This window comes from Drosophila hydei, unplaced genomic scaffold (genome assembly GCF_003285905.1).
Source record: "Drosophila hydei strain 15085-1641.00,03,60 unplaced genomic scaffold, DhydRS2 tig00008122-arrow-pilon, whole genome shotgun sequence".
Lineage (NCBI taxonomy): Eukaryota > Metazoa > Arthropoda > Insecta > Diptera > Drosophilidae > Drosophila > Drosophila hydei.
This window is the reverse complement of record NW_022045833.1, coordinates 168,063-187,501: the sequence shown is the minus strand read 5'-3', so window position 1 is coordinate 187,501 and position 19,439 is coordinate 168,063. Positions and strand designations below refer to the sequence as shown.

The 19,439-nt window shown below is 41.0% G+C and overlaps 1 protein-coding gene across 4 annotated transcripts in view; it reads right to left on the bottom strand.

Annotated features, from left to right (window-relative positions):
* LOC111604336 (cyclic nucleotide-gated cation channel beta-1) overlaps nt 1-19,439 on the bottom strand; it is an 81,008-nt gene that overhangs the window by 31,719 nt on the left and 29,850 nt on the right. For all 4 annotated transcript variants that reach the window (XM_023322431.2, XM_030225163.1, XM_030225164.1 and 1 more), the window contains exon 2: nt 19,014-19,388. In XM_023322431.2, the coding sequence (XP_023178199.2) occupies nt 19,014-19,248 (235 nt within the window). In that variant the 5' untranslated portion in view covers nt 19,249-19,388. The remainder of the gene's footprint in view (nt 1-19,013; nt 19,389-19,439) is intronic.

Sequence of the window (19,439 nt, the reverse complement as noted above, 5' to 3'; positions counted from 1 at the left end):
TATTAGTAGAGTCGCTGGCCTTCGTGGCTAATCATCTCAAGTTACTGCTAGGCACACTTCAATTTGAAGGCCTGCGATGAGTTAAAGTAGCTCTTGAACTGAGCTAAGACCAGTTGTGTTGCATGGCAGCTAGTCCTAAATCTAAATTTGAGTTCTTTATTGCTTTGCTTCTTTTTGCGAGGCAATTAAAATGCTCGCTGGCGAGGCATGGATGCGGCTTGAGTTTGTGGTAATTAAGAGCACGCTTTTCCAGCCGACAGTCGGTCATTTGGCTGGTCACCAGCAGTTGGAAACATTTTTTAGTCCATGTTGCTAGGTCAACAGCAGCAGCGGCAATAGAGAGAAATGAAAAACCAATCGAGACAAGTAGCTGGTCGCCAGGTAGCAGTTGGCCGTTGGCAGGTGGCAGGTGGCAGGTGGCAGCTGACAGGCAGGCTGATGTTACCGCCCACTTGGGCCCACTTGATGGCCCGCTATTGCTACAACTGCCTCAGTCAGCTGGAGAAAGCCGTGTTTGATTTGATTTGTGCCCCAATATTCGTGCGTTTGCCCAGCTAACAACCAGCGTGTGCAAAAGACAACAGCCGAGACCAAACGCGCCACGATCGAGTGCTGCTGATGATAGGCATACGCTTGACGTTGAGTCCTGGTTGGGCAGCAAACACAAAATTGATACTGAATTGAACTAAAGGAAAGTAGAGCGAAGGAAGAGTTCATAACCAACAGAGAGAGAGAGAGTGGCCATCGTTTACTCTGCTCATAAAGTTTGTTGAGTAAGGCCACAGACATTGAAGCTCGTTTGAGGTAGTCTCGATGTTGAAGTATCAAACTAAGCTGTCAGCTAGTATAGCCATAGCAAGGAGTAGCCATAAAGAGAGCAGCATTAAGAGCATATACAAGTAGAGCTTATGTCCTTATCTTATCTAGCCATTCCGAATTTCTACACACAATGCACAATATTAATGCCATTTCCCATCACATATTCAGCTCCTCACAGAAATGCTTCAATATCTCATGTCGCTTAATGCGCAGATACAGATAGATTTGTCTAAATGCAATTACGTAATGATTGCAATCAGCATTAAGTTGAAATTGTCATTGTCATATCGAATGCGAATGCCTGAACTCTGAGTGCTGTTGATAGATACAAATTTGTCCGTTGCGCACATGTCATGAGCATGGACAACAGGCGCCACCTGCGCTCCATTTGTGTAATGAATTTTGTGTGGCAGCAGCGTCTCAAGCACTCAGTTTACTACTGATACAACAGCTCCTTTCGCTGCTCGACACTTGGCGAGCTGCTGCGCCCGTAGGCAAATGCGTAATGACGACATTAATGCAAACGACTTCATTTAATTAAACGTCTACAAAGAGAGGGAGAGAGAGAGAGAGAGGGAGAGGGAGCGAGCGCAAACCCAAAATGAAACTGAAAATGGTATCCTTGTCATAGCCATCATTGAGGCAGATAACAGCAAATATCTGGTAAATATCGCAGCACTCATACGCCTCTTTGTACGCATGAATGCGTATTAAGGTGCACGCGCCGTGGGGACTGCTGATTCGAGCATTCAATCTGTGTGTGTGTGTGTATGACTGTGCGACAAGTGGGCGTGGCAAGGAGCCGTATACCGGCTGTTGTAATAGTTGTTGTGCGCACGTGCGTGTAAATACTTATATATATATATATATATATATATATATATGTATATTAATGTCGGAGTGTGTGTGTGTGCGACAGGTGTACAAATGTCCAACAGCAGCAGCAGCAGCAGCAGCAGCAGCCAATTCAATTAGCAAACGCAGACCCGCAGCAGCTGCAACAGATCCACAAAGTAACAGCCGACTTATACTATATATATTTACATATTTATATATGTATATATATTTACATTCGTTTGTATACTTTGGCATTGACCAAAGTACTAAAGCTTAGCTGGCTTTTTATTCATAATGCTTTTAATAACCTGGCCAAAAGTGGGCTTTGCTGGCCACAGCCAACAAGACTTATGGCCAACATTTCTTCTTTCTTGTTTTTTCCCTCTGCCACAGACACAAATTCAATTTGAACAAAATAATATATATGCGTGATATGAAGTTAAATAGCCACAGGGCTTAACATTCGCATGAGCGCTATTAAGAAACAAAAAACTAAAATTGTCAGCGTGAAAGTTGTAAACTTTACATAAATATTTGCAATGGCAGCTGCATTTTTGATCTATATGTCAAATGATATTATTTTAGGGGGATTCGCTGACACTTGCGCTAATTGAACCTACAGTAGTCACTCGATAAAAGTATTATTTGTGTACTACATATTATAGAGAAGAAAGATATATACACGAAGGCATAGGCAATGAATTTAGCTAAACACAGATTTCTCTTTAGCTTGCTTTTTCTGCATCTTTTGTTCCTATTTACTTCTAAATTCAATTACATATATTTTATTCTTAGTCTTCTACTCTTCCTCTACTTATTGATGAAGTCTGTTGGGTCTTGCAGTTGCCTAAGAGATCTTAGCTCATTCCTGCCGTTTGTATCTGCCCGCATACTACTCATTCGGCTTCGTCTAGCTTAGCCAAGATGCTCGTTTTTCAAGCTAGATTAGAATGAGAATATAGTTGATATAGTGCAGCTGTGTCTGTCTTGTGTTAGCATATATTCATACATATAGTTGACAGGCAGCGCAGCAGTCATAAATATTCTGACACAAATATAGTGGAAAATATATAAACTAAAGCTAAATTTACTTGAAGCTGAACATGCTCTATAGCTGTACACCTTGTATTTTACTGACAAACCACATTTTCTTTCCTCTCAACTGTGTATTTAACTATATCTCTCACTCTAAACCTATATAATGTATCTAGCAACATTTCTCTTCGCCTACTTATTAAAATTAAGTCTGCAAGGTGAACTGCTGTGTCACACTTCAATGCAAACTTAAATTGAATCATATTTTGATTGAACAACTAATACTTGAAGGAAAAACCTTAGTGAAATTTCATGGATAGCCCAGCTTGAGCCCAATTTTTGCCTTCAATTAGCTTAAAACATTAGCAAAACTCATTAGAATAGTGAATAAAGCTATTACCTAGTAATTAAATTTGCTCAAACTGGCTGCAGTCTCCAGTTAGTCATTGTATTAAAGGCCACACAAGTTGCAACATTTAGTGGCAAGTGCAGTAATGCACATGCCACGCTTAGCCAAATTCCATGGTTCATGTCTGCTGGCCAGAGTCAATGCACTAAACACATATATTAAATTTTTCAACAAATTCAGCGCGTTTAAGTGACTGCGCTCATTAGCAGCAGCAGCAACAGCAGCCACAACTGGAGCTCTGGATAGTGGGCGCTGTGCACGTGCCACATTCACATGCAGCACGCAATCAAAAGTATATGTATATAAAGTAAAGGCAAGTGAGAGTGTACGACTAGCAGTTACCCTACAAATACACAGACATACAAAAGCAGGCGCACTCGATCAATTACTCTCATTATTATTTGCATTAAATATTTGCAACGAATATTAGCATTAGCATATTTTTATTTAGTTAAATGTGACCCTGCACTTCAGGCAAGAAAAAATTAAAATTAAAATTTAGTTGTTCATAAAAATAGTAGTGGCTAGCATTAGCACGAGTCTAACTTCAAGTAATGTGTTTTATATAAATTCTTAATCTAATATTAAGTTGTATTTAACTCAAGGCATCAGCCACGCCTTCTGCTGGCTGTCACATACATTTGCACAAAATGAATATGCCCAGAACTCTCTTTGGAATTGGGTTCAAGGCATTAAAAAAGCGAAGCGAGAAAGTAAAAAGGACCAACGCCAAAAACTGTTCATTTGCATGCGCTGGCGCTCATTACATTTACATTAAACTTTTAATATGCGCGAACATGTGCAGCAATGTGTGCGTGTGTGTGTGCGTGTGTGTATGCTGCAGGCATTGAGTGACATGGCTCGGCCAGCCAGTTGCAGACAGCTGCAAAACGTGTGGTCCACACAGCTGTCTGGCCAGGCAATTTCTTAATTTCCCCTGAAATATGCAGTTAATTACATTTGACCAGCTGCGATTTGTAGCCGCAGCTGCAGCAGACACACACACACATGCACACACATGAACCCACATGCCACACACACACACGCCCATGCACTCATGTATTTTTTTGGTTGGTCTTAAGCTGCAGCCACTATTGAAGCCAAAGCCAAACAGCTGAAGCTGCAACATACGCACACATATGCCTGCCACATGGGGCAGCCGTATGAATGTCAGATGAGCTCGCTACAAAAAACAGACTCCGGGCACTGGGGGTCACACGCGCACACAGAAACACACATATATATTTATATATACAGCTACGTTCAGCTGCTCAGGCATTTGACACTCTAAAGCTGCCTCTGCATGCTTGAGGTATAGCTGCGTATGTGTGCGTGCGCGTATGTGTGTGTGTGTGTGTGTGTGTGCGTTGTCAAGTGTAAGTGCATTTCGTTATGAGCTTAGCAGTCTTATAAATGTTTGCGTATTTGTTTGCTAGCGTTATTTGCCCCCAAGTGCAGTCGCCGTTTGCTATTTACTTGATGTTTCCTGCCGCTGAGCTGCTGTCTATGTGTGCGTGTGTGTGTGTGTGGGCATGACCTCTGTAGCTGTATCTGTGCATCTGTTGAGTGTCTCTCTAGCTGCCTTCTGTGTATCTGTAACTGTGCACAGCACATAAATATCTAAAGCGTTCTTGAGTAACTGCTCTAATGGATTTGGGTTAAAAATACACTGTGTACAATGTACATGTGTATATGTATGCCTGTCTCTGTCTGTGTGCGTAAGTTTTATGTTGCAAGGGCACGTTGAGGGCATACAACTGTGCTCTGCTGTGCTGTGTGTGCGTGCGCTTGTTTAAGATTTACAAATTAGTTTAATTTAAATTAGAATGCAACTGAAAGGAGTAAATGAAGTTGATTAAAACAGAGACAAGCACTTAGCAGTTAGTTTAAATGTCAATTGCTAACAGGATAAGTCAAAATGCAGAGACACTCTACATAGTAATTAAAAAGTTTAATATACACACAGCAGACACATATATATATATATATGATATATGATTCTTCGAATAAGTGTTGCACTTAAGCAACATTTGTTAAGCTTGCAATTAGGCAACAAGCTTTGGAGCTCATGTGCAGCATTGTCAATTTTATAGCATACTTTTAAGGGCAAAGTGTTGATTGTATAAATATATTTTCAATGAGGAATGTGTGTGGACAGACTGAGCTAAGGGAATTTTGATTTCGATTTAACTACTATTTCAGATATTTCAACAAAAGAGCAGTAACATTTAAATGAATTTAGAATTTAGAATTTAGTTTTTCACATGCTGGAATCGAGCCTTGAAACCTGACCCAAATTATTGTTTGCTTATTCTAAACAATATTTGTTGGATATTTTTGAGTAACTGTGCCAGAGGATGCATTGTTTTTTCTAGTAATTAAAATTGGTTTTAAATTGATAAAACATCCAATTAAAATTGGTTTCGACCTTAGTTCGATATAATCTGACTCGTGATTCTGTTGGCCTATTTTTATATATCTGAATTCCCATGGCTAAATGGGCTTCGTAGCTTGTTAGCTTAATGTTTTCAATGTTTTCTAGCAAAATATTCATGACTTAGTCTAAAACAATTTAAAACGTAGTAAAAAAACGTACTTTTAAGCCGTTTCAAGATTCTAGGTATCGATTTGAAGCAAAGATTCTAGTTCTTTACACAATATATTATTAATATTTTTTATTAATTAATAAATCAAAGCATTATTTTTTATATAAATATATTTTTTATACATAACTCAACTGTCACCTTTTTATAGTAGATCTATAAAGCTTGAGTCGCACTTCTCTCACTTTCTATTAATCAAAAGCTAACTAAATCAAATTTACATATATCAATTAGTGTCAACGGAAGTTTCTTATAAAAGTCGCATTAGGGACTGGCCAAATTGAAATTATAACGTTAATAACATAAGCTTTACTAATATCAATGCACACACATCCACACACACACACACACATAAACACACATACATAAAAGGGGTCTGGCAGGACATGAGCAACAGGACAGAGCAGAGCATATTAAACAATTTTAAGCAAAAATTATATATGCCATAAAGACATTCCGGCGCACAGCTCAAACACACACGCACACGCATACACACACACACACATACGCATGACATAAACGTCGCCGTTTGCTGGGCACAGTGTAATAACCGTGTTGGGCCAACTTATTGTTTACGACGTGCTTAGTGGCAAACTTGGCTTTGATAATGAAACGAGCAAGGCACAAACACAGACACAGACACACAAATACATACACACACTGTCACATGGACACGCGCTGACAGTTAACGGCAATTGCGACAAATACCACAAGCGCCAAAGCAGTCGCCCCATAAGCACATGGCATATCATTTGTTTCCCCCTCAAAAAAAAAAGGCCAAGATAGTTGCATAAACAGCAACAGCAGCAGTGTGCGTGTGCGTGTGTGTGTGTGTGTTCGTAAAAGACAAAGCAGCGCACGTGATGTGATTAGCACAAAGCCGCCAGTGTCGCCAACTCGTGTGGCCCAAACTTCGGTGGGCTTAGATTTTAATTTTTGTCAGCGATAAAAAGTGCCACGCCCAACGCCACACCGCCCCTAACCCAAAAACTGACTTAGTCTTAATGTTTAGTTATGCATGCTGGCAGGCTGTAATGTATACACACATACATATGCTATATATTCACTCCCACTCTCAGCCACCCTGCTGCGTCACACACTGCGTATGCGTAATGTCGCCGTCTGTACGTATGCAAGCTTTTGGCAAATTTATCAAATTTTAACTAATTGCACAAGCTGCACAGTTTTTGCAGCATATGTCACATGAGCTGGCAATAGCATCAATCGGTTCAATGGTCAATCAATCAATCAATCAAGCCAACAGCAATAGCAACAGCAGCCGTAGCTGACATTGTGCTCAGCCAGCCAGCCCAGCTCTGACGTCATTTGCTTAAGCTGCAGCTGGCCAAAGGCTGTTTGGATTAAAAATAAATGGGGTATATTGGCAGCTGGCTGCGAGAAGGTTGCGCATGTTGCTACAAGCGAGCTGAATCGAGTTCAATGTATCTTTGCAAGCGTTGAGTGGCTTAAAAAGAATGAGCAAAAGCAAATATTTATCGTTATCGATTATTATCGAGGAGTATAGAAGTGGATATATATCTATGGCATATGGCTGTCAGTAAATCGACGTGTCTCTACACACTGACTGCTTGGCTGAGACGGAATGATTTGAATGCTAAGTAGATTCTTATGCAGTTTAGAGAACTGCATGTTAGAGAACTAGAAAAGCTGCTAATCGATAACATACAAATTGTTAATTGGCTTTCAAATTAAAGCCAGCCAATGGACAATTTACAGACTTGACATATTTATGTCTGAGCTTAACTTCTATATATTCTAGAGTTCTAAACATTGCAGCTTATTCCATTCTAGCAAGATACATGCATATGTGGAGCTAAGCTGGCCTATATTAAGTGATTAACTTGTTAGACACCTTAAAGGGTATTCTCTATTGAAGCACTCTCTGCTGGCACATTTAGGCTTTTGGGCTGCTGTTTTTTTTTTTTTGCTGCTTCTTTTGCGGTGTAGGCAAACATGAGGCTGGTCTCTTTGGTCGCTCTCTCTGTCTCTGTCCCTGCTTTGCTGCCAGTTTATTTTGCATGCCACAAATAATTTCAAGTTTGGCAGCAGTTTTGCAGCAACCTATGCGGCCAGCAGGCAGTTTGCTTTCATTGTTTCGCAGAGAGTTTTACGGCAATGCCAAAAATGCCAAGACAAGGCAGGACATGGCAGGCGCATCCTGCCTAGCTCGCATGTTATGTTTGCATAGTGTGTGCGTGCGTGTGCGTGTGCGTGTGTGTGTGTGTACTGCTGGAACTAAAATTAAGCTAAAACCGCTTCAAGTTGCAATTTCCGACGCAGCAGCCATAAAACAACAACAAAAATGCCTCAAGGATATGAGTGGCAGCAGCAGCAGCTAGGGCCAGCATCAAACTGTAACTATAATTAAAACTTTACACAGATACACATTAGAGGGAGAGAGAGAGCCAGTGTGAGGGAGAGCTGCACATGGGCACATCATGTATGTAGTTCATGTAAACATCAAGATGCTGGGCGCTGCACTCGAGCAAGATGCTTAAATGGAATTAATGCATTAATCGCTTTGGGCCCGCTAAGCCGCTTGCGACGTTTGCTAATTGACAAAATGCACAGCAACAATAATAACAACAGCAGCAACAACAATAGCCAGCAGCGACCCTTCACCTTTCGCTCCGTCTAAAAATAAAAAAGTTTAATTAATTTCTGTCGACAGCTACGCAACTTTCAAATGAATTACACATTCGCGGCACGCGGGTCAAGTGGGTTGCAGGCGCTAAAAAGTGGGGATGCGTTGCTGTTAGCCGGTCTCCAGCTCCTGCTTACCCTCTACATATAGCTGTACATATTTTTCTGTTCTTTTTTTTTTTGTGTGTGTTTGGGGCAGCTTTTGCGGCTGGCCGTTTGCATAATTGTATTTGTTTTTAGCCTCGCGCAAAACTTTGCCTTTGCCGCGCCCCTCCAAACTGTTAAATTGTTAAAAAATTACATATAAATTGAAAGAGTTGCTGCCAAAAATAAAAAGGGCTGCCTTCCAATAACAGCAACAACAACAACAGCAACAATAACCAATTACATTGTATTGACTTTTCAATTTCATTTTGTGGGCAACTTTTAAAGTGGCAGCCGCCGAGATGAGAAATTGCCCAACATTTGCCGCTGCCTGCCTCTGTCTCTGCTGCTCTCGAGCTCTCTTAATTTTTTTTCTTTTTTTTTTTTGGTAGCATGTTTGCTTTGAGCTGTTGTTGGTTAGTGCTGGCTGTTACTCCGGCTTCCGCCATTATGCCATTAGCTGTGGGCCAGCGTATTTAGGTCACATGATTCCAATGCTTCTGCATTAATGGCTCCAACACAACGACAAACCGGACAAACGGCAAAAAGCCCAAAAAAAAAAAACATAAGAGCCCAACAACACACAGACACGCCTACTCTGCCACAGCTGGGCGGGGCAATGGGGCGTAAGGCAGGCAGCCTGGCAGCTGAGTAAATGTGAATGCCTCAAGTCGCAGTCAATTCGAGCCAAGCATCAGCACAGGGCACGGCACAGCACAAAGGATATCAAATTTAAGTGCACACACACGCGAACACACAGACACACACACAGACACATCAGCATTGAGCAGACACTAAGTTGCGAGGGTTGTGTCAAAAGTTGCGAAATAGAAACCTGTTCGATGGCTTTCGTAATGGTTTAAGCTGAGCTTAACAGAGACTTGCCTTACATATGCTTCTTCTAACATATGCTTCTTCTGTTAAGTTAACATGATGCTAAAAGCTTACATAACAAGCGCTAACTTTACGCTGTTAAGCAGTAATAACATCTATGCACTTAACATGCGTCTGTTAAGAATCAATACTGTTAAGCAGCAACAGTCTGTAAGGTGTGCTATGTTATGTTTAAATTGCAGTTATACTTAAAAACACAATAAATAGTGTTTAAATTGGCTTTAAAAGTTATTTTGAAAATCATGAAGTAAAGATCTTAAACAGATAATTAAGCAAACGGAAGAAGTGGAACAAATTATCAAGAGATTATCATTAAATATTTTACATAACTTCGTTTACATAAGTATGGATTGAATGTAAGCATATTTTTTATTCTAAGAGGCGCTTGCTGTCATTAACTGACAGCTAGCTGTTAATCTAACGCAATAACTCCCTAAATTTAACTGTCCTTTAAGGTAAATTGAAACATTTTATTTGATTTACATGCGTGTGTAGACATTTACTCTTACTATAAACATTAACTCATAATAAACTGCATAACAGTCGAGCATTAAGTCAACAACATAAATAAAAGTAGTTAAATTATGCATGGCCATGCTTAGCTAACGCAGCCGAACTTTATAGCTGCGCTAACTGCTCCAGCAACCCTCGCTTTCATAGCAATACAAGAGAGTGTGTGTGTGACCTAATCGCATTGAATTTAATGTCAAGCAATTTCTGCTCTCATACGACTGACTGCTACTTTCTTTTACTTCTCTCTCTTTTTGCTCTGCTGCTGCTGCTCAATTCGTTCGCTGTGTGTGGGTGTGTGCGTGTGTGCGTGGCAAATTCTTTTGAAAACATCATGAAAATAACATACTTTGAACTTTTTATTGTCAATTGCCGTCCGTCTGCACACAATAAAAACGAACTTCATTTTGGCCATTTTCATTTCATAATTTGTCGCAGCATTTGCACTGCTCGATTCCTCCCTGGACGCGCTTTAATTTGATTATTTTATAGGGCTAACTCTATAGGTGTGTGTGTGTGTGTGTGTGTTTAAATATGCAGCAGGCGCTGTTTCTGTGATTGTCCAGTTTTTGTGATTGAATGACAACTGCTCCTGCTCCTGCTCCTGCTCCTGCTGCTGCTGTCTCATTTGTCGTTTTGGTTATTTGATTGCGGTCATAAGAGTTTAACGCCACTATCAATGCGGCACAGTCAAACAGTTGAACAACAGTGAAGTGTGGTCATTCATATTTCACTCATGAAACTCATCTACCTTGCGCAGCTGCTCAATTCAGTTACCTTTTGCGATTCACTCAACCGTATACATATATATGTATGTGTCCGTTCGGCTTATTCATTCGCTGGGTTCAAGGCTGTCGAGAGCTTTTGGCTAACATTTTTATTGGCAAGCAAATGCGATTACAGCTACAAAGTTGCAGGCGTCGCACTTTGGCCACTGCCACATGCCACATGCCACACTCAGCGCTGCGCTATCAAAATTGTTTGCAAAAAAGTTGCTACCTCTCGTCCATACTTCTTTTTTTGTTGCCCCAAAAAACGTGCGCGCACTGCAAAATGCTGCTGCTGCTGCTGCAGCTACTTCCACTGCTGCAGTTATTTCTGCTACTGCTGCTTCCTCTTAAAATTTTCTTGGCGCTATAATTGCGCTTATCGCTATGTAAGAAGGCAAATTTGCCGCAGCGCCACGTGCCCAATCAGCAGCAGCCAAAAAAAAAAATAACAAGAAATATAATAAATAATACAATAATAAAGCGAGCGAAAAAACAAGCAAAAGGCAACTGGCACACTTAACAGTAAGAGCTTTCTTGCTGCGCATTATCTCTGACTGCATAATACTTGTTCATGATCCAAGTGCAGCTACAATTCTATAAATGCTGATCTTAATCTGTGGATCTCTTAACTTATAGAAACTTCTAGGAGTTCAGCAGTGATGCATCTGGTCTGATCAATCTGTAGATCAGATAAGCAGTCATTTGATGGAACTCTAGTTCCAAAATTAAGTTAACATGAAATTTATACTAAAATTTGGACATTCTAGCCATGCATCTGAGCTGCAGCTTTGGTGATTATTTGAGATCTTAAAATGGTGCTATATATTTATTTTTGGTGCTGGCATATTGAAGTTGGTGTGTCAAATGCAATACTTATAGCAATCGTGACACATTTAAATATAAAATATTACTTGAAATATTTCAAAAGCTATCACAAAATAGCTTTTTACTTTGCCAGACAAGCCTGTACAACTGTAAATATTCCAAAACCGACTTCCATTAGCGCAGGCTGATAGACATCGAGACTGACGACATTCCACAAAAAAACAATATACTCTTTTCACTTCGTCAACGAGCATAAGAAAAATAAGTAAAAAATATTAAAATATATTTTTCATATTTTTTTCAGCAATTGTTGCTGCTGCTCTGTTGTTGTTGTTGTTGTTGTGTAATCCGCTTAGCTGCCATCGCCAGTTGGCAGTTGCCATTTGGCAAGAGGCAACGAGAGCAAACCAAAGCGCAAAACTTAATTTGCTGCGGGCCAGCCAAAAAAAGAAGAAGAGGCTGAGAGGTGCAAAGAAAATAGCGCGGGTAATTACAACATAAATTTGCCAAATTGCTTCTTTAAAAAAAAAAGAGAGAAAGAGAAGCAAAAATAAGAAGAAGCGAAAGGTTGGCAATGCGAGGCGTGGCTGACATTAAATGCTGATGCAGCAGCCGGTCTCCAGAGTCCAGTCGTGACTACATTTGCTGCTGTGCTCCGACTCGGCCAAGCCAGCCCGCTTGTCTGCGGTCTGGCTAGCTGTTAATACCAAGCAGCTAATCCCGGGGTCAGCATATGTGAGTGAGAAGGCCACTGACTGGCAAATTATCGCTGCCAGTTGACCAAACTTGATAAGGCCAAACATGTGTAGCCGACAGCAGACAGAGACAGGCTTAGCAATCTCTGCTTCACACTCGCTCTCTCACTTTCTCGCTCGGCGTCTGTCTGTCTCCGTCACTGTCTCTGTCTGTGGTTGAAAAATAATAGGTTTATGCTCTGCAGGCATTGGTCATATGATTGATATTCCAAAACTGTCGCCGTAACTGAAGCTGTAATTGTGGCAACAGCAACAACTAAATGCCCGAAAGCCTATTTCAACTTTAATGTGCTTAATATTTGATTTGTGGTTGAGTGTGTGTGGTTGAGTGTGTGTGGTTGAGTGTGCGTGTGCCTGTGTATGTGTGTGTTTATCATAGCCAACGACACTTGCATGCGAAGTTCTTAAATACTCATTAACGTCTGGCATAACTATATAAAATATATGCAACTTTTTCGACCTGCCAAAGTTTGTATTAACAGTTTTTTGAGCTGTTTATAAATGAAGTTTTAAGTAAATTGTTGGCATTAAAAAAGTTTGCTCTTTGACGTCGCTCATCTCATTTTCACAGCATTTACCACGCATTATTTCATACTTTTACTATCGTATTTTAAGTGTATAATAAATAAAGTTTAATGGCTACTTTTTACTTCTGTTATTTTTTTATAAACAAATTTGTTAATTATTATTTAGCATTATTATTATTTAGAATTATTATAGTACTGATATATGTATTTTGTGTGTTGATGTTTGTTTCTCTCTTTTTCTCGTTTTCTCTCTGATCTGTTAAACTTATCTCTTGCTGTTCCTGTTCTCTCTTTCTTCGCTTTCTCTTTCTTCCCTTTTATTTTCTACCTCTTCAGTATATTCCCGCCCTATCCTTCCTCTTATCCTTTCCCTCTCTTTTCTCTATATCTCTTGTCTCCCTTTAATAACCCTTCCCTCTCTCTTCTCTCTCTCACTGTTCCCTCTATCTACCCTCTCGCTCTCTTTCCACATTCTTCAAAATTCTAACTCTTCCCACTCTCTCATTCTTCTCTATTTTCTCTCTCCTTTATCTTCCCTCTCTTTCTGTTACAGCTCTCTCTTCCGTCTCCCGCTACCCTATCTCTCCACCATCAAGTTCTTCCCTCTCTCTTTTCTATACTTCACTTTCTAGCAACAAGCAAACTCAGTTTCTGTAGCATCTGCCATCAACTACATGTCCAAGTTTCCCATATTTACTTTAACTGCGCTTCATTTTGAGCTACAGGTAATGCCATTGTACTAGTTGCGCATCTTTATACGCTTAGTCCGATCATTCTTTGTGGCCTTTTTCTGCATTCATAAAGGTTGACACTCGCCGCCGCCGACGCATTGCCCGAGGCACACAAAAAAAGAGAGCGAGAAGCGAAGTAAGAGAAAAGGCAAACAGCTTTGGTAATTTTTTTAATGCTGCACTTTACTTGATAAGTCAACCACTTGAGCAAAGCGGCAAAAATCCATGGCTATGCTGGCTTTCTTTCCATGTTCTATCGGCATTACGTAGTGGCTTCTCGCTCTCTCACATGCACTCTGACTCTGTCTCTCTTGTCTGTTCTTAGGCGTGCTTTGGCCAACACCTGTCAGCTGGCTGGTCTCTTGCCAGGTGCAATGCACCTGCTTGCCCCACTGTTGGCATTTTGTAATTGCATTACGGGGCCGACAAAGCAAAAGCTTTTGAAAGTACTTGCCCGGTTGTGCGAGAGCGCGTGTGTGTGGGAACTTTAAGTACCCCTTTGTGCTGCTCTACACCTGCTGCCCACTCCCCCTCTTCACTCGCTCTCTCTCTCCCTGTGTTGCATAGTTTTGTGCGCAACTTGCAACATTGTCGCAGGCTGAAGCGGCGTATACGCAACATGGTCGTCAGCTCGTTTGGCACAAACACGAATGACAATTAAAACGCAGCCGTAAGCCATGTCGCATTGCCAATGCAACTTTGTGGCAATCCGAAACGTTGCCAACTATTTGGCTATTGCAGCAGCGACGATCCCTTCCCTCCCCTACGAGCTTAGCCAGCACGTGCATTTACGTGGATTTCAATTTCATGGTGCAGTTGCCGTTAACTGCGCTGGGGCGCCCATCTAAACTGCGCCATCAAATTGGTAAACTAATATGGCCAACAATGTAAACGACGGTCCAAGCGTTCGACAAACATCGAGCGTCAAGATTGCTTTTATAATTGAAATGCTCGAATTACTTACAACCGCAGCCGAGCTAAAGCTATGGCAATCAAATTGTCTGCACCCTCCGCTGGCATTGCCAGCCATCCGGATGGGATTACAGCTATAAAGACTTGAGGTGCTGCCAGCCAGTTGGCCGGCTAATACACACAGGCCCCGTTAGGCTGGGCACTATGCATAAATTCTAATTAAAATTTGTGTGCCAGGTGGTAAATAAAACTAATTATACATGCGCAAATCATCGACAGTCTATATATAGAGAGAGAGGCAGAGAGGGGGGAGGGTAGGCGGGCTGAGTATGGATTGCGCTACATCACCTTTAAAACGAGATGGAAAAACTTTTCGCAGCAGCTATGTCTGCTGCTGAAGTTCGCTTCTAAAGCTGACAACAAGCGCAACGGTCCGGCAACAAACAACAACAACAGCAGCAAGAAAACAAAAAAAAAAAAAAAAACAAAAAGAAAAAACTTTTAACAAAACTTTGACGTTGCTGTCCAACCAAGGAAGGGTAGCAGGTGGACGACTAGGGTATTGGGCAGCCAAATCAATGATGCAGCTGCCATAAGACCTCTAAGCTCAATTATGGCTTGAACAGACAGGCGGACAAAGAGCGAGAGAGTGAAAAAAAACATAGAGTGAGTGGGAGGTAATAATAGACAAAGACATGCACTTGGCCATCCTTGATGACTCGAACGTTTGCAGCTTGAAGTGTGCTTTAAGGCAGCAGATCTGATGGCTATATAAATAATTTTAATGGAGACACTATATAGATTTTTAGATGCATATATAGCAAAGGTGTATAGCAACATATAAAACAAAAATGTATAGCAACAAGTTTACACAGCTTGTCAAGTGCTGCCCAAATAAGTAGGCAACAAAAATGTTCGTTCTAGCTTAAAGCAAGTGAATAATTTTTTTATACGAATATTTCAATTTTAACACTCAAATATATATAAACGAAGTTATAGATAATCAAATGTGAACATATATGCAGCTCTTAAACTTTTCATCATCTCGGTTAGGGCATCAAAGCGACGACGTAGCTGCTGGTTTTTCATTCATTTATTAATAAAATCTGACGCTAAAAACAGAACACAGCAAATTAGATTATTCGAGGCCTATTTTGCACGTGCAGCTCTTAAAAATAAAAAAAAGGCAGAGAATATGTTCAATTTTAGCTGCCGCCGCTTCATAAGAGTCAAATTCAATTTAGCTATGCTATGGCTGGATAAAAACGAAAAACTTTGATCAAAGCCACGGCCAAATTGCTATTGTCAACGACCAAATACACACTCTAACACACACAGAGCCACGCACATTTGGATAGTCTTGAAAGAGCAATGTACGTACATGCTAAAAATTGTCAACTTCATAGACAGCGAAAAGAAGGAAGAGGAAGAGAGAGAGAGAAAAAAATTGGGGAAAAAAATAAGGCAAAAGTTGAAAAGTTTCGTTTTATTTTTAGCTGCTGCTGCTGCTGCTGCTGCTGCTGCTGCTGCTGCTGCTGCTGCTGCTCCTGCTGCTGTTGTTGTGGTTGCGGCTGGAGCTGAAGCTGTGCTTTTGACGGCAAAAAATACCCTAACCCTAGGCGAAACATGAGATAGCTTAGACAGAAATATGCATAAGACCATTCAACTCAACTAAAACTGAGTCTGATATAGTCTGATAAACGGATAGCTAGCTAGTTGCATCAGAGTTGATCAAAGCACTCGCTGCAGCTCTCCCAGACTCAATTCAAGCTATTTACAGGATAACCTAAAGTTGGGCATTCTTTGCACACGCTTCACATGCTGCAGTGTTTATGGGTGTGTGCGAGCGTTAAAGCGTGCATTTGGACATAAACAACTTAACAGTCATTAAATTCGAGCCACCAAGCGATAAATGTCAATAGCACTGCCTGAAAAACTTTGCAGCTTACACACGGACACACACACACACACACGCGCACACACTGGCACACACATATGTATATAAATACATATATGTATAAGTACTTGCACTTACACATGGCATTATATATTGCAGTTGAAGTCCTTAACATATTGCGCATACGTCACGTTGACCCTCATTTTGTGAAGCTGTTGCTGCTGCTGCTGCTGCTGCTGCTGCTGCTGTTGCTGTTGGCTTACAAATTGCAGTCGCTTTTAACTGATGTTGAAAACAAATGGAATGCGACAACAGAATCATTCACATAAATCTCATTTGTCCACTTTCGTAGGCCAGGTTGCACGGCTCCGATTCCTTGGCAAACGAAATTTGGATTTATGGGCCGCCCAATGATAAATTGAATTTCGCTCAAAATTAACTGTAAGCCAAAGTGAACGTGCCACAACAACAATAATAAAGACAACAACAGCTGGCTGAAGAAAAATGGTCGCAACATATGCGGCCTATAAAATGTGACAAGCCAAGCAACCGCAAAAGGAAACGAACTACGTTTGTGGCTGGGCTAAAGACAACGGTAGATGAGCCTGCGTGTGTGTGTGTGTGTCTGTATGTGTATGTGCGACTGGCAATGAAATTAGAACACAAGCTGTAGGCCATAGCCAGCGCCCGGGCTCGGCAATTGTCTAAGCATATTTGTCGTTTGATTGATTTATTTTGCCTTCCCCATGCACAAGACAAAAAGCGCCAGATTTGTGCAGGCCAACGACACAAACAGGCAGCAGGACAACTGACTTGTGGCTCAATTGTGACAGACAGGCTTCACAAATACAAGTTACCTTCTAAATGGGAGCCCAGGCTAAGGCGCTTTGTCAAATCAGAGCAGCCTAAGCACATCACACGTAGGCTAGTCGCTGCCACATAACTAGCAGCTCACCTGCCGTCTGGCAGGGCTGGCTTGCCTGTCAGGCAGCTGCTTCTTATGGCCATTTTATGTATTATGCAATCGTGAGCGAACTCATGGAAATATCTGACAGACTTTACTTTGAATAACTTAAATATATATATATATGTCTATAAGGATTCAGCTGCTTTCCTATTAGAATTCAAGAGAGCAAATGTAAATAACGATTTTAAATAAAGCTTAAGCTTACTTTTAGTTAGATGTGGCACTTGAAGGGTTTAGGCTTCAGAGTGCTAGAGTTACTATAGCTCATAGTTTACGTGTTTTAAGCTAGTCTCTAGTGTTTCTATACACTAAACTGCCTTAAGGGATTACCTTTTCCATGCAATCATATTTCGATTGTAAAATTCTAGTTTTTGGCATTCGATAGCAATCAGAAAGGCATTGCTAGCTACCTCAGTTCACATAGTTTCTGCAAATGCTTTCACTTTTAAGCTAGTTATAGCAACAAATAGTTGATTATAATATGAAATTCATATGTTGTTGAATTCTTTAATCTTCTCCTTCCAGCTCAGCCACAACTCGAATTAAATGTTTCCAAATAGTTTGCAAGTATCTAAATAGCATTTTATGCATCTATATCTGTATATGAACTTTAGAGTTCTCTAGTTTTTATGGCCTTCGCTGCATAAGTATGCAAAGCTTAATAAATTACCATTTCTTTTTATGAGTTCACATAACAAAAGGTGAAAGGTGAGTGTCTAAACTGTTGCCTTTTCACTGAGATTGCGATTTTCCATAACTTAATCCGTTTCGAGCTTGGCTGAGCTGTCGGGTAACTGATGCTGAAGACGATGATGACGCTGAGGATGACGATGATGATGATGATGATGATGATGATGATGATGATGATGATGATGATGATGATGATGATGATGATGATGATGATGATGATGATGATGATGATGATGATGATGGTGCCCCTTCTGCTTGCTGCTGATGGCATTAAAGTTGTGCCATTTGGGAGTCATTCAACTGCATTAAATATGCAAATGCGAAATGGCATCGTTTGGCGCACCTTTGACTCGACGTTGGCTTTGTCTATTTTGGCTGACATTATCGAAATGCCAATCAATGGCAACAAAAAAAAATTGTTTGCAACTGTCGAATGCAATTCTCGCTTCAACCAAAATGCCAAAGCCAAAGCCAAAGCCATATAAAAAATTTAAATGCCAACTAAAGGAAAAGAAAATCAGGTCATTGAGAGAAAATGCTGGAGTCGGAATGCAGACAAAGGTAACATCGAGTCCATTAATGATTAATCCGTTTGCTATCAAACTTAAAAGTTTTTTCTAGCAAATATATACCCTGTAATCGCTTAAGCTTCTCTATTGATGTGCTATAATACTTAAGATACTTGATGAGCAATTTTTAAACATATAAGTGTTTTGATCTTTAAGAGATGCGCCACTAAGTTCTACACAACAAATGCGAATGCATGCAGAGAGCGTGGGGTGTACAGGTTTACAGGTGTATCTTTTGGAGGTGGGCGTGGCCAGTCAATGAATTCGATTTGCCGATTATGGTTTGTTAATTGGTGGTTTTGCTGCATTGTGCATTGGATTGGAAAATGTATTACTAAAAGTACTTAAGCATTTCATTTGCTGTGGGTGCACAGGAGCTGCGGTTGGATATGGAGGTTGCGTGTGTGTGTATGTGTGTGTGTGCTTATATATCTATGCATGTGGGCTTAGCTTACCTGTTGAATAACAGGCCACAGCCGCGGCGCTGATGGCGTCGTTGTTGTTGCCAATACAGCCGCCATAGGAGAAATGATGGCTAGTCGAACCGGTGCCGGAGACAACGGCTATTTCGTCCAGCTCATGGCCCGGCGAGGTGCCAGCGGATACGAGCCGCGTCGACGATGTCGCCGAATTGCCCTGCGAATTTTTGCGTCCACGTAGCGAGAGCACCAGTCTTTTGGCTGTGGACATGCCCACAGCACAGGATGCTTACCGCCGCCTACCCTATTGCTACCTGCCGGCTCCTCCAATCGTCGTTGTCAAAAGGCAGCTTAAGTCGTCGTCGTCGTCGTTTTTGCTGGAGGCTGCACCACCGGCTACCACCGGCTGAACTGCAATAAGAAATTGAAATGGAAATGGGAAACTTTTATTTTTTCTTTTCT